Source organism: Equus quagga, chromosome 5 (assembly GCF_021613505.1).
Source record: "Equus quagga isolate Etosha38 chromosome 5, UCLA_HA_Equagga_1.0, whole genome shotgun sequence".
In the NCBI taxonomy this organism is placed as follows: Eukaryota; Metazoa; Chordata; class Mammalia; order Perissodactyla; family Equidae; genus Equus; species Equus quagga.
Window position 1 is genome coordinate 98989830 of NC_060271.1, and position 16005 is coordinate 99005834.

At 40.9% G+C, this 16005-nt stretch overlaps 1 protein-coding gene across 2 annotated transcripts in view; it reads right to left on the reverse strand.

The window, feature by feature from the left end:
* Nucleotides 1-13218, reverse strand: part of PPP1R21 (protein phosphatase 1 regulatory subunit 21) — a 58034-nt gene extending 44816 nt beyond the window's left edge. The window contains exons 1-2 of one of the 2 annotated variants that reach the window (XM_046662750.1): nt 13061-13218; nt 3204-3272 (exon numbers count right to left, since the gene is read on the reverse strand). In XM_046662750.1, coding sequence (XP_046518706.1) covers nt 3204-3272; nt 13061-13117 — 126 coding nt within the window. In that variant the 5' untranslated portion in view covers nt 13118-13218. Of the gene's footprint in view, nt 1-80; nt 182-3203; nt 3273-13060 lie in introns of those variants that run through there. The other variant, XM_046662752.1, reaches the window with a different exon arrangement.
* Nucleotides 13219-16005: the final 2787 nt, after the last annotated feature.

The following is a 16005-nucleotide window of genomic DNA, read 5'->3' on the forward strand; positions in this document are numbered from 1 at the left end:
AACAGACCACTCCTTATCATTTAGCCTTAAGGTTTAAAAATGAAAAAAAATTTTTTGTTTCACCAAAATAAAATCAAAACCTCTTGCTTTAGGGAATTCAAGCTGTCTGTTTATTATTCCAGTTCTTATGTTTTTAGCTCTGTTTCGTAACAAAATCATTTTCTGGCCAAGTCAATTAAATCTAAAAATAAAATAAAAAGAATATATATATACTAAAGTAACAGGCAGTCATTAACTTAAAGCAAAACATCCAAAACTCTATATGTGTCAGACAATGAACAGACACAAAGCCCAAGGCTACAAATTGATAAATTTGAATTTTTAAAGAGAATCGTAGACTCACTAATGACACACCCTTCTGTGAGCAAGAATGGAAGAAATATATTTGTATTCATTTTTTTCTCTAAGTCCTCCCTGAAATTAAGTCAGTCAAAATGAAGTCTTTTCAACACCCTTAATTTTACTTTAAACTATTCTGACCTATCAAAGATAAAAATCAATGTTATCCAGACACAAGAATATTTTCCTGTCAGATGCTGTTCTATATCAATTCACTTTACAGTTAAGTGAAAACAGAAGCAAAATCTAAAATCTAAATAACACACCTTCTGCTGACCATTCTGTACTGTTTATACCATTATGGGGTAAGAAAATCGAAAATTAAAGAAATTTTAGTTTTATTCTACTTAAAAATATATATTATTCTAACTGCATCTTACTTATGATGTTCTGACAACCTCGTATTCACTGGTAATCAAATGCACATGGCCATAAACTATTCTGTATTTACAGAACTGTACTTTTATTACATATCTTTATTATTCGCTGGAAAACTACTGTAAAGCTAAGAGATCAAGTTTTACTGATAGGTAGTTCAAGCACATGGAAACACAACCTAAAAGGCACAGGCTGGAGTCGCACTGCACTGACTGCCTGCATCCTGAGAGCAGGGCTGGAGGGACAGAACAACGCGCCTCCATTAAGTAGAAAACATTTTCTTGTCTACTGTTTGTTTGATAAGCCCTTAATTTTTATTTGAAGTTCAAAAGTAAACTTAGGCCCAGCCCATATTCAAATTATCATATACTTTAAATTAAAAGAAATTCAAATCAATGAATACATACCATATCTAACAACTCACTGAAGAGGCAAACCCAATATAATCAAAAGCCTACTATAACAGAGGACATCCTAACATTCCCATCGAGGAAACCAGCAAACTGCCACTTACTGTAATTATATGAACAGTAAAACAAAAAGTAATCTCTTTATATCCTTAGAATTAGTCAATCACTAGTTGACTAATGTTCTCTCTCCATTAACCAATCATTGATTTCAGAAGACAACCTGTCTATAAACCCTAGTTTCCGCAATGGGGATGATAATAACGTTACCTGCTCTCATAAAGTTGTTGTGAAGACTAAAGGAGATAATGGTTGCGAGGGAGAGCAGAATATACCGCCCCAAAATACACCATTTTGGCATATTGATTTTGAATTAAAGTTACTTAAAAAAAGAGCCAGTACAAGAAGGGCACTCTGACCCTGCTTTGTGCCCCTGAAAGGATGAAATAAATTCCCCATGTGCAGGGTACCCTCCCTACACCTGGAGGAAAGAAGGCATCTTTATGGCCCGAGATAGAGACTTCAAGGCCGAGAAGGCTGCATAAACAAACTGCGTCACTTCTTCACTAATTTACTACCCCAGGCCCAAACCCCTTTGTCTTGACAATTCTTCACAAATTCATTGTTTCTTTGTCTAAAAGACACAAAAGCTGCCAGCTTTGGTCTCTTCCTAGAGCTTCATATCTTTCGGGTTCCCATACATATGAATTTGGTTTTTTTCTCCTGTTAATCTATCTTATATCAATTTAATTATCAGACCAGCCAAAGAACCTAGAAGGGAGAATGGAAAAGTTTTCCTCCCCTACAGATGTAATGTACTTAGCTCAATGGCTGACACACAGTGAGTGCTCAATAAATGGAACTTGCTGTCACCATCACCACTGGGGCCACTATCACAGAGTTAATCAAACACAACCAACAACAGGAAGGTGTTCAAACACCAGAGCTGGCTCCTAAGATAAGCTAGGATAATAATACTAGATACTAGGATAGATACTAGGATAGATAATACTACTTTCCCCAGTAGTAGGTTTTAAACATCATTAGGAGATGTAAGGATCATTTCTTCAATGATTCAGGCAAAATAATAACTTAACTAACAAATCCTGACTATAAAGCTTCTTTTTAATAATCTTGGCTTGGGTGCAGAGAGCTTTGGGAGTATGAGTTAGGTATTCTGAACCATCTCAGCCCTGAGTCTGTTGAGAACAGCACCAGAAGAGGGGGAGTTCTCTAGTGTTGTCTCCAACACTGGCTAAGTAAAAGGACATATTTCTCGGTCTTGGTTACCTAAGTAGAACCACCTAGGATGCGTTACTTGTTGGGGGCTACTTCAAAAAGAGGTAAGAGTAAAGCGAATCCTAATCTCTTTTGTCTAATGAGGGAGCAAGGGAGAAAGTGAAAGAATGAGGTAGGCAGTATATTTATCTGAAACTTGGCCAAGAAGGAATCCATACCCTAGAATTAATTAATCCAATTAAGAATATCACTAAGCAATATTTATTACACGCCTACTAGAATGACGTAGAAACAAATTCCTTCATCTCCTATTATATTTCTCCCTTCAGTTAACAAAGGTGCTGACGGGAAAATGTATCACTCAGAGTGTCCTGATTAACACAGGTTATTATTATTAAATAGCTCAACCCAAAAGCAAGATTGATGGACTAAATGATTCACGCTTTCAAATCCATTTATGAGGGGACAACCATCAGCTGAATGCTAGGGATATAAATATGAATATGACAGAGCCCCGTGAGAACGCTGTCTAGTGAGGAAGACAGAAAAGAAGCCCCAGTAATCCAGTGAATTTAACTAAATAAGGGCCTTGAGGTATAAGAGGAATGCATTAAAAGTCGAGTAATACTTTTTTGTAATTTTTAGCAAGGAAATCAAAGCACATCACATTCATACCTAAGCAAGCAGGAGAGTTAAACACAAAAACTACATTACCTCCCCTAACCCTTGTGAATCAGTGTCAGAGTTGGGACTTTAACCCGGAGAACCAGCTCAAGTCCCTGCTTGGAGCATCACCAAACACTAACTTAACCCTCACAACACAAAGCGCCTGTGGCATACCTTTAAAGCAGCAGAATTTGCTTGTTCATCCACAACACCTTTTTTCAGGACCTGATTCTGAGCCCGAAGCTGAAAACAGAGGACACAATAATTAACTTTTAATATAAAACAATCACTTACAGCAAGGAAATCACTTACCATTACTTTGCAGGAATCATTACACTGAATAACTATCTTTTCACATATATATGAGAATAAAAATATTAGCCCCAAAGAGGATAGCAGATACCATCATTCTGCCATTGTACAGAAGGACACAGAGGCTGAGCTGCCCTATGACATAAAACTAATCAGTGACAAAATTGAGACCTAGACTTCCAGTACACGGTTCTTTCTACGAAACCAAGTCACCTCCTTAAATAAAAACTAATACAATAAATAAACTGAATATGCCATTTTCCTTGAAACTCTGGCACACCATTCATTTGTAAAATACATACAATTGGACTAATTATGGAATAAGAATTGTACAGAAAATCAAAAGGCAGGGCATCAACATATCCAGTGGGACACTGTGTCTAATATTAGTCATGCAAATGTCATCAGCAGCAGTGGCCTTAGGAGTGGTAGACTTGTTATCAGGCATCAGCTGAGGCAACATACAAAAGCAACTAAGCAGCAGGCTCAATTTGGAAATTAATAATAATAGCAGCTAACATTTGAATGCTCGTTACACACCAGGCACTGCCCTGAGTGCTTCTCACATATTACCTCCTCTAATCCTCACAACCCCATGAAGGAGGTACTATAATTATTTCCATTTTACAGATGAGCAAACTGAGGTACAGAGAAGGTAAGTGGCAGTACTGAGATTCAGACCCCAGCAGTTTTGACTTCAGAGTCATGATGGCAACAGACAATACTGGCTACTATTTTATAAAGCTACCTACAAATGAGAATAGCAGTGGGCTGGAGAGGTGGGGAAAGCCTTTGGAGAAGAGGCAGAACTTGGGCTTTTTTTTCATAGTTAATTTTTCTAATTTGAGGTATAACTTTATTTTAAATAAAGTATACAAATAAAAAGTATACAGCATGATGAATTTTTACTTATGTACACATCTGCATAACCACCAATGGCAGGGTTTTAAAAGGTAAAATCTACTTCTGTAGTAAGAGGAAAGTTCTCAGAAAGGAGAACACATAGCTTGTAGGAATAAATATGTAAGTCCAATGTAGCCAAAAAAAAAAAGGTTAACAGACTAACATGCTGAGGGCTCAGTACAGAGACCATGAAAGATCAGGTTCTTCTATGAGAAACTGAAGGAATGGAATGACTATATATCTATGAGCTTTAAAAAAAAATCCACTTTTAATTCTGCACAGCTCAGACCTGTCTTCTGAGAACAGAGAACAGAAACGACCCTTTTCTGTGCCAAAAGTTGGAATATTTGAATACTAAACCTTAAACTGAGTATTTGAAACTCAATAAAAATTTAGCTAAGATTCTAAGAAGAAAAGCAGGAATACTGCAGGCAATTCAACAGTTTGAGCAAAAGACAGACTAAAAAGATGAGCTGCTTCTATTTTTAGAAAGCTAAAGATCACACTTCACTACCACAACAGAAAGAAGACCCACATCTTGCTCTGTCATTTGCTAGACAATATAAACTTGGAAAATTCACTTGACCTTTCTGAGCCGCAGCTATATTGTCTATAAAACGGGTGAATACATCTACGCTATCTTCCTTCCTCTGAGGTTGCTGTGAGAATCAGAGAAGAAATCTATGTCAAAGCACTTTCTAAACCATAAAGTGCTCCACCAGTGGAAACAGAGCTCCTATTACTAGAAAAGAACCAAAGGGACAACAGATAACATTTCTTATAGTTTGCCTGGTGTAAGGCATTGTGCTAAATGATACGTAGGAGAAAAAGAAGTAAAAGAAGTGGGCCCTGTTTTCAAAGAACTTATAATTTAAAAGGGAAGATAAAAGATACCTAGCAATGCTAGTATTTCCTATTAAAAGAAAATGTAGTATTGACATTAAACTCTCTAGAACAAGGGCTGGCAAACCAAGGCTGGTGGGCCAAATTGGCCTGCTACCTATTTTAAAGTTTTATTGAACACAGCCGCATTCATTCATTACGTATTGTCTATGGTTGCTTTTGAGCTACAATGACAGAGACAAGTAGTTGCAACAGGAACCGTATGGCCCCCTGCTTAAAACATTTACTATTAGGCTCGTTACAGAAAAAGTTTGGGGACCTCTGCCCTAGAATTTCAGAATAGAGAAATATCACTTAACATTGACTTTCATCATGCAGTATTCTACTTTTTAATCATTATCAACATATTCCCGGATAACATGCTACCCTGGGTAACAGAATTCAATAAATACTTTCAAACCCATATAGCCAAAAGACAGCCATACTACTTCATCTTTGGGTTTCATCTCATACCTCATCCTAACTTTGATCTATGATCTTGGGCCAGCCCCGTGGCATAGCAGTTAAGTTCGCACGTTCCACTTCAGATGCCCAGGGTTCACCAGTTTGGATCCCAGGCGCAGACCTATGCACCACTTATCAGGCCATGCTGTGGCAGGCATCCCACATATAAAATAGAGGAAGATGGCCACAGATGTTAGCTCAGGGCCAATCTTCCTCAGAAAAAAGAGGAGGATTGGCGGCAGATGTTAGTTCAGGGCTATCTTCCTCAAAGAAAAGAAAACACTGCCAATCTATGATCTTACATGTCTTCTTTGTGTGGAATTTAGAAGCTCCTAATGACTGCTTCAATGGGGATAAAGCTTGAAATCTGGTGAACTGGTACTTTTCTGTAGGACCAGAACCACAGCGATTTAAAAAAAAAGAACCTCACCTTTCATTTCTAAGGCACACTTAAAAGCCACTTTAAAACAAACTGAACAGCCTACTTTGTTAAAAAGCACAACAAGCGGCTGGCCCAGTGGCACAGTGGTTAAGTTCAAGGGCTCTGCTTCGGCGGCCCAGGGTTCAGGGGTTCGGATCCCGGGTGTGGACCTACATACCACTCATCAAGTCATGCTGTGGCGGCATTCCACATACAAAATAGAGGAAGATTGGCACAGATGTTAGCTCAGGGCCAATCTTCCCCACCGAAAAATAAATAAATAAATAAATAAAATGCCTATAGTTTTAAAAAAAGCAAAACAAAACTTTTAAATTACTGCTGTTTGGAACTTGATTATAATGAAAACTGATTTGAATTTTCTTTTGGAAAATACTGTTTGCTAAACTGATAATTCAAACATGGTTTCAATGAAACTGCTTAACAGAAAATGAAGCTCTTTTAGAAATATTCATCTAAAATACTTTCCTATTATTTAGTAGGTAAAACAGGATGACAATGACAAGCTCGGCATATTCCATTGCCATATTAACTACACTTTGTGGCATTTGGCATTTTCCTGCATTTCAGCATCTCTACTGCCGCACGTCTGTGTTACTGAACCAACAGCTTGTCAAATGCTGACACTGCTGTGATCAGTCTGGTCTTTAGAATCTATCCTTCTCACCAGCATTTACCACAGAGAGGAGGCAATGCACAGTGTTTCTATTTTAAATAGCTATGAGGTCACCAGATGGTCACTAATGCCTCTAGGAGACAAGTACGGAGACTCTGATGCACACGGACATAACTGAGAAACCATTGCCCTGAAGTCTCCATTAGGACAGAAAAAGTCTCCAGAAGACAACATAGCCTATTTCCAGCAGCTGGGCACCAAGCTCTTCTATTCCATTCAGTAGAGGAAGAGCACGTCTGAATCCCAACTCTGAAGCCCTCTTAGTCCATTTAAACCCCATTTTTCATTGTCTTGGAATCTTCTGATTAGACTTACCCTTACTTTGAAAGCACAGCTCTTCCCCATTTTGACCACCCAAATCGCAGCTGTTCTTCTAGGAGCCTCCTTCCTACGTCTGGTCCTACTGTCTGCATAAATCTTTCCTAACCACTCCCTGTGATGCACTGTGAGCTTGCCCCTAAGATCCTTTGGCACCTACTAGTAACAAGACATCTCTTATTAAACTGTTCGGTTTTACTTACACTTTTTAAAGTAGTGAATTTTACAATGACTAATTTATGTATGATTTATGATTATGATTTCTATACTCATCTCCCACCTGCCAACTAAACTGCCCTTCAAGGTAGAGACAACAGTATACTTCCTTGTAGCTCCTGCTTACGATGAAAGATCAATGCTATGGATAAAGAAGGCACTTACTAAATTTGTAGTTAATTAATCAAATTAAATACTGCATATAAAAGGTGTTTAAATGTAACGCATTATACAACTATCTAAGAGACTGTCATTACTTTAACAGTCCATCTCTCAGACCCTCCTCCAAATGGTTTGAACCTCATGGTCCTTTTGGACACCAAGGATCCTCCAAGCCCTGAGTCTAACTCTCTACACTAACTCTCATAGTGTCCAGACCTGCTCTATGTAACTCTGGTTCTGAAACAGCCCCTCAGTCAGGCCTATCACAAAGCTGTGGATAGAGCGGTGGCGAGCCAACTATGATCTCTCTCACGCCACTCTGACAAACTGTGATAGACTATTTGGCCCAAGATTAGGGATTTACTACCTTCAATCACAAACTCGGAAGAGTTTGTGGGGAAAGAGAGATGAGTCACCTGTATGAGTTTTCTCATCTAATCCTCAACAATCGTCTGTGTTAGAACCACTCTTACATAGCTGTTTTCATGCAATGGACATTTTGACATTGACACATGTTTTGCAACCCTGTAAAACAAATCTTTAAACACATAGCTTTTCTTCATTACACAGTAATGTGTGCAACAGACAACCCGAAGCCCATCCCTAAGCCTCACCAAAACCCTGATGGAAGCTTCAGAGTACTGAAGTCATCTGCAGACCATGTGCAGATCCCAGCTTCAGTATCTCTGGCCTGCATGATCCCTAAAACTTCTTCCAGTTCTAACATTTTAAGTATTCTAAAGTGCTGGGAAAACCACTTAATCTTTCTCTCTACCTACTTGTTCCTCAGCCTTGAAAGGGATGAAGTATCTGTCAGCTATCTAGTGCTACGTGGGGTTATTTTGTCACCGAGGCAAGGAAAAAGCCTTCTCCTCTCAGACCTGCCCTCAAATGGAACCCTCTCTCCCACTCCTACTCGGGGAAAATCATTAGGACAAACCGCCGCCCCCCCACCCAGACCCTTGCAGTCCAGCTGCCTCATGAGTGACTGGATGGCTTAGTCAGTTGAATTAAAGAGGAAGAGCAGGACACCCTTTGTCTTTCCAAGGCCTTGCTAGCCAAAGTGTGGTCTGCACACAGCTGCAACAGCACCACCTGGGAACAGAATCTGAGGCCGCACCCCAGACCCACTGAACCAGAATCCGCAGTTTAACAAAGGTTTCAGGTGAGAAAAAAAAAATTGACTTTTGTGATACAGTGGTCTAGAGGATAAAGTAGCACTGTTCAACACAGCAGCCAACAGCCACATACGCCTATTTAAACTTAAATTATTTAAAATGAATTACGATTTAAAATTCAGCTCCTCAGTCACGCTAGCCACATTTCAAATGCTCAACAGCCCCACATGGCTAGTGGTTACCCTGCTGGACAGCACAGACAGAGAATATTTTCATTCTCATGGAAAGTTCCATTGGATAGCCCTGAAGACAAAGCCGTTTTCCAAACCAACTGTAGCAGTCAAGTCCAAACCAACTGTACCTACACATCAAGGTAAAAAAAACTGATAAACGATTTTAATCCAATCCAGCTCCAGAGTCTGTTTCCCTTGGGGGGTGAGGGTGGAATTAATCAGGTTCTGCCTGGCCCTGCTATCTGGAAAGCAAACACACAGAGGCAGAACTGACCCTTTCCCAGTATGAATAGCTCTACACCAAGAGCATAAAGTCTGAAGGTTCCCAAAGGCAATTGCCTTCAGAACTAAAAGAAGCATCAAATGCAAGGTAAACTGTTAAAGAAATAATGGATTTTGGCTTTCCCATTGATGTTTATGGCCTTGAAAAGTTTTTAAAAGATTATCCTCATCTGAGCAAAAACTACTATACCGATACCATTTCTTGAGCAACGGCTCTTAAACTCTGGTGTGCATCCAAATCACCAGAGGGGTTTGTTACAACACAGACTGCTGGGTCTGACTGCCAGTATTAGATTGAGTAAGTCCGGGGTAGACACAAGAATTTGTATTTCTAACTTGTTCCCAGATGCTGATGATGCTGATCCAGGGGCCACACTTTGAGAACCACTGACCCAGAGTACCACAAACATCTGGAAGAGAGTTAGAACTTGAAATTTGCATACACACTTAACATGGTGCCAGGCAAGAGTGCAGGGGCTCCTGCAAAGAAGGCAGCTGAAATCAAATGAGCCAGGACTAAGAGCTCTTCGCCTCTCCTCTCCATAACGAGATACCAAAGTACCAGATGCAGGGCAGGCCATGGATGAAACATCAAGTAAGAAATGGTCTTTGATTCTTAATCTACAGTGTAGTAAATGAGGACTTGATTAGCTTTCTTTCACGTAGCTTGCATCTATTACCCATTAACTTCAGAAACCTCTGAAAAGCAGCCTCTACACATTTTTTCCCTCCCCCAAACTCTATTAACCCTGAAATCTTAGCCTCCAATGATCTGCTAATTGTCCAAACCAGTAGGGTCTTAATCTCCACTTACCCTGACCTTCCTATAACACTTTATGTTTCAACAACCTGTCTGCCTCAGAAATTCTCATCTGCTTTGGCCTCCATGGTTCACCTTTTAACTAACTAAACTCTCAGTCTCTTTAATGGGAGCTCCTCAGACTGTTTTTCTCCTTCTCAGGAGGAAAGATGATTATGACCACAGTTCTTAACAAGAAATGAACCCCTTCCTGGAACACAGGCTGAGATCTGCATTAAATAAGAACGAGAAGATTCTACAAATGTCCTTGGTTTAGGGATCACGCATGCTGCTCTCTTAATATGTAGGCCTCCTTCCACAGATTTAGAGGAAATTTTTCTTCTTTGTATCCTGAATAAGGAAAAAGAAAGATGTACCTGGATTTCAACATCAGCCCACAATTTCTGTACCAGGGAAGGTAACAAAAAGGTAGAATATTCCTTCCATAGGCACAGGGCTGAAGGTGGCATAGATCTTACCCAGAAATTGCTGGTCACTGGAATTCATAGGGAATAAAAAGCACATGAAATCTTCTGACCAATTTCTGTTCTCTTGTGTTCTGAAATTTCCACCAAATTGTAATTAAAAGGATGCAAAATGGTCTGGCCCAACAGAAGAGATAACCTTAAGTGTGGCAGACCTCCTACAGTCTCCTCAGCATCTCCTCCTCCTCCTGTCACATCCTTCCCACAGGTGTTCCCCAAAGAGTCTACCTAAAGTGTTCTACCCTGATTAACTCTCACAGTTCAACTATTTGTCTATACGGGAATTATTCCAAAAACTCTGCCCTTTGTCCTGATTTTAGCCCGACCATCTCCACTAGAAATTTTCAGCAATTACCTCAGTACCACTTCAAGCTACTCTGTGAATAAGATAACTTTAACACGCCTTCCAAGCCTCAAAGGCTATGATTGCATCTCACCTTTAATACATCCCTTCGCTCCAAACTGGCTCACCTTCCTGCCCGCCATCCTCTGTCAGCAGTAATCATGTTTCCTCACCTTAGAACTTCAGGGTCAACTCTGTCTTCCCTCACTCATCATGTCCCACAGGATGAACAGGACACAAGGATGAGTGCCTCATACACTCCTTATATCCTTCATAAGTTTAGTGCTGTGTGCAAACCAGGCACTCAAAAAAGAAGTATTCTAAATCATATTTTCTAACCATAATTCCTAAATCTCGCGCCCCCCCCCCCCCCATCTCAACAGTCACTAACTTTATTTAACCCTACATTACTTTCCCCAAAACTATTCTAAGAGCTACAGTCTGGTCTTCTTTCCACCAATCTTTCCCTCTTTCAATCCATGTTCCCACATAGTTACCAGTTTCCTTCCTAAAAGCAATGTCACTCCCCTCTTGAAAAACTTTTGACATGTCTCCCTTACTCAAAAGACAGAGTTCTAACTTTCTATTTGACATCCACAACCGTTCATGATGGAGTCCAAATTACCTCTCCAACCCTATTTCACCGCTCTCTGCCATGTATCTTACCATGCTTTCCTGTCAGCAAACGCAGCCTGTTCCCTATGCCTGGAGTACTGGCCGGGTCCCCGCCTCTTCCCTCCTCCACAATCTAAGTGACTTCTACTCTTACCTTCCATCTCTCCTGTGCTCCTACTCAACTAACACTTGTTGTACTGTATCATAATTATGTGCAATGTTCGAACATTCTATTGAAGGGTTCTCCTTCAGCTGGAACTCTGCCTCACTCAACAGACCCTGGCAGACTATTCACAGGGGGCACATAATAAGTGTCTGTTGAACGACAGAGCATACATATGCAAAAGAATAAAATCTTTGAAAGTTTTTATTACTTCTGGTAGGCTATACACTTATTTTAGCAATTCAGTCACTACTCAAAACATTTTTGGAACTCTCCTTTGCCATTTGGAATTACCCTCTGAACTTGTTTACTCTCCAGAGAAGAAAATCAGTCTTCCTACTTTACACTCATGAAACATTTTCACCCAAAAATAGTAGAGCCGAGTTTGAGTAGTGCCAATCCTCCACCCACCCCAATTCATCATATGGATTTGTTCCAAACAACCTCTGGCCCTTTCAAACAAGAAAATATTCTTTCAGAGGATGAAAACTTGCCATCACTGACATTGTGCCACAGGCTCTTAAGACAATTTCAGATGGAAATGCAAGAAGTTTTCCCAATGGTAGCATCGTTGGAATAAGTATAGTATTTCAAACGGCTCCCATTCGATGGTGAAAAGACTGAAGTGTGTATATTCAGGCACAAGTTTTATTTTTCAAAGAATATTTCATTTCACCTTCCTGAATATTTGTTAAATGAAATCATAAGAAAAAAATGTTTCAGTTTCTCCAAACTGTAAAAAGGGGCCAAGTCTTCCCGTTGCCCCCTCGAATGCCAAGATCATTGGAAACTAAGCTTGATGACTGTTGAATCGATTTCCAAAGATGTAAGGTTCTGCTTTGATACTTCATTAGAATATTCTTAAGGCAGAACCAGCCTAGCCAGAAGCAGCACCGCCCTTTTCCAAGAAAAGGGTTCCATCATTTAAAAGATTGAGGCCATAGACACGACAAAGGAGTAGGTCCCTATTTTGCTTAATTCAACATGTATTGAGCACCTGCTGGGTGCTCTGCCCCACTCCTGGTGACCGAGGGAAAAAGAGGGAGAAAAGGACACAGGCCAGCACTCAAGCTTTCAAAAACATTTCCAGACAACATCTCGCCAGAGCACTGAATACATTCGTAACCACCCATCCCTGGTGAAGCAGTTTGCACGCAGGACTCTATTTACCCTCCCGAATTGAAAGATGTATCTCTTTATCCTCATATCATCCCCGTTCGGAGGGAGAAAGCTTGATCTTCCCCATCACTCGGCTGGGAAAACTGAGGAGGCAAGAGTGGAGGAGTGGTCCTCACCTATCTCTTCCTCTCCCCACCAGCACCAGAGGCAGAAGCCAGGATTTCTGACATCCCAGTCCCAAGCCTGCTGGTTCAGTGAGAAGGAAGAAACAAACTGCTGCTCCCTCCCGCAGAAACGCACACGGACCCAGACACCGCCCGGCCCCATCTCCTGGGAGCTGCAGGTGGAGGCAAGGTAATGGTGGACAGAGGAGGCGGAGGAGAGAGGAGGGGCGCGCTCGCATGCCCTCTCCGCTGTCCCCCTCCGTAGCGACAAGTCGCTGCCAAGGCAACCCGAGGCCGCAGGGCCGGGGACCCCCGACTCCCCGCCCACGATGGGTACCTTCGAGTACTCCTGAGCCAGCTTCTGGTACTTCCCCTGCAACTCTGCCGAGGCCATGGCCTCCCCCGCCCCGTCCAGGCCAGGCTGCCCAGGCCGCTCAGCCCCACCCCCCGCCCCCAACCCCAGACACGCTCCGGGCACGGCTCCGCCACCGCCTGCCCGCTTGGCCACCGCCGCCGCGCCTCCTCCTCCACTTCCGGGTTCACCCGGTGCGAGGAAGGCGGAGTGGGACCAGGGGCGGAGCGACCACCGGGGGCGGGGCAACGTCTTGACGTCCCTGCCCCACCCTCCTGCGCCCGAGCACGTGCGCGCGCAGTCTTGCTGGCGTTCCTGGATTCTGCCGCTGCGACCAGGGGGCGCCATCTTGACGCATGGTCCAAGATGGCGACCTAGAACGGAGAAGGAGAGAATGAAAACGGGAAGAGAATGATGAAAGCCCACAGAATGGGCGGGGGCCTGAGGAGAGGGGTGGTGGTTGCGAGGAGCAGAGGACCGGAAGAAGAAACATTCTAAGCACATTAAGAATTCTGGCCGACTCTCTCCCCCCGCCCCGCTCGTTCCCATGGTAACTGTCTGGCGTTTGATGGTAACATCTTTCAGAACGCGCACCGAAAGACCTCAATATTCCGCTATCTTGTCATCCGGAGGTGGTAGGACCGGACATGTCCTGTGTTGTAAACTCTCAGACCTCCGCTAAATTTATAACGCTTCCTGCTGCCACCCTCCTCTGTTCCAGACCAGACAAACCTTCATTGTCTTATATTTTGACATTAAGATTTCTTTGTGTCCATTCTCAACCCACTCCATCCGCCCACCGCTGCCCCCGTACGCACACCGCATCAGAGCCATTTTCAGTGGATTGGGTAAAAAACCGTTAGGAAATTTCAGGGCATGACTGCTGCCGTGCATGCAGATAGGGTGGACGTTAACGACAAATAACTGCAGAACTGAAGCAAAAAATAGTCTGCCTGTGATATTTTATGCTGCTTTTGCTTGAATTAAAAGCTTGCCTCCTCTCGTTCATTAAATATTTTTTGAGGACCTATTATATGTTATGGTTCTAGGCGTTGCATTTATTGCAACATTGAAGTGTTCACTGACTGAGGAAAGAATAAATTACTACACAGTAGTTAAATGACCTAGATCCTTATAGATCTGCATATATCTGTGTTTATCAACATGACAAAACACTATGTTAAATGTAAAACGCAAATAGCAGTATACTATAGCATGAAAAGATAACATTTAAAAAATACGAAGCAACACTTGTATTGCTCATGGACACATGAATATGTACTAAAAATAGAGAAACAAGAACTGGAAAGATACACATCAAATTCTGGATAGTGGTTGCCTCTAGTGAGAAAAGGAGAAAGAGGAATGAAAAGGAGAACAAAGGAGCATAAACTTTATTTAATTTTTAAAAGTAAATATGACAGAGGATGTTAACATTTATATCTAAGGAGTAGGTACAAGGATGTTAGTTATATTGGCATTTTACAATGCTTGAAATTTCCCATGATTAAAAAAACTGTCTGTGCTATCCTAGTTTCTTGTTTGGCTATGAGTAAACCTGGGATTTTATAGTGAAAGGCTGAGCCTGTGTGTATTTTTCAGCCGTTGTAATATGTAAGAGAATTACAAACTTTTTAAACTGTTGTTTATATTTTTCAATTTGCTAATAGCCAAGTCCTACTGCCCAGCAAATTTCCAGAACAATAGTTTTTAAAATTATTATTATTAGTTTTCCATGGCACCACCAAGCGGCAGAATTAAATATTGTGTTTCTGTAATTTGTAACAAAGGAATTTTCAATTATTTAAAAATAAAATGCCATCTCAGAAATAGCATTCCAAAGAAAGAATGTGCAACTTAGGCTAGAGAGCCCGTGTAAGTTCATTTCACTGAATTGAGAAATTTCTATTTCCACTGCTTAAATCTAGTTGTTCTGTCAGATGCATTGTTTTCAAATCCCAACTGATAAGTCTGAATACATTACAGTTAAGAATCTCTTCCTCAAAAGACACCATTAAGTGGGTGAAAAGGCAAGCTACGGAGTGGAAGAAGATGTTTGTAACATACATCCAACAGAGGTCTCTTGTCTAAATATATAAAGAGCTCTTAGAAATCAATAAGGAAAAAGACCAGCAACCTTATAGGAAAATGGGCAAGAAACATCAACAGGCACTTCACAAAATAGGATATGCAAACGGCCATTAAACGTGAGAAAGGGTGTTCAGTTTCATTAGTAATCAGGAGGAAGTGAACTTAAAACCACAGTGAGATACAATGCACACCCACACAAATGGCTACAATTTAAAAGACTGACGTGTTAGGATATGGAACAAGAAAAACTCTCATAAAATGCTGGTAGGAAGGTAAAACTGCAACAGTCATTTAGGAAAAGAATTTGGTATTATCTACCCACCTAAAAAGATACATATTCATGATCTAGTGTTTTTAATGTATATACTCAAAAAAAAATGTGTGCATGTGTTCACCAAGAATATTCATAGCAGTAGTATTCATAATAGCCAAAAAAAAGTCTATCAATGGAATAGATAGATGAATGGTTGTAAATTTTTATTAAACATGTGCAATGAAAATATTATTATGAAATATTAAACAGCAATGAAAAGAACTGAACAATGGCTACAGTTAACTGCTAGGTGAATGAATCTCAAAAAATAATCCAGAACAAAAGAAGCCAGCTCCCCCCAAAATTATACTGTATGACTTTATTTATATAACATTCAAAAAATGGCAGAATTCAACTATAAGATTCAGGGATGTGTGCTTGAGTAATGAGACTAGAAGAATAAGGAAATGATAATGAAAGTCAGGAGCTTTATTCCTTTGCAGGGGGAAGAGGATGGTAACTACTGGGAGGGGGCATGAGATGGGCTTCTGGGGTGTTAGTGATAGTCTGTTTCTGTGTGATATTT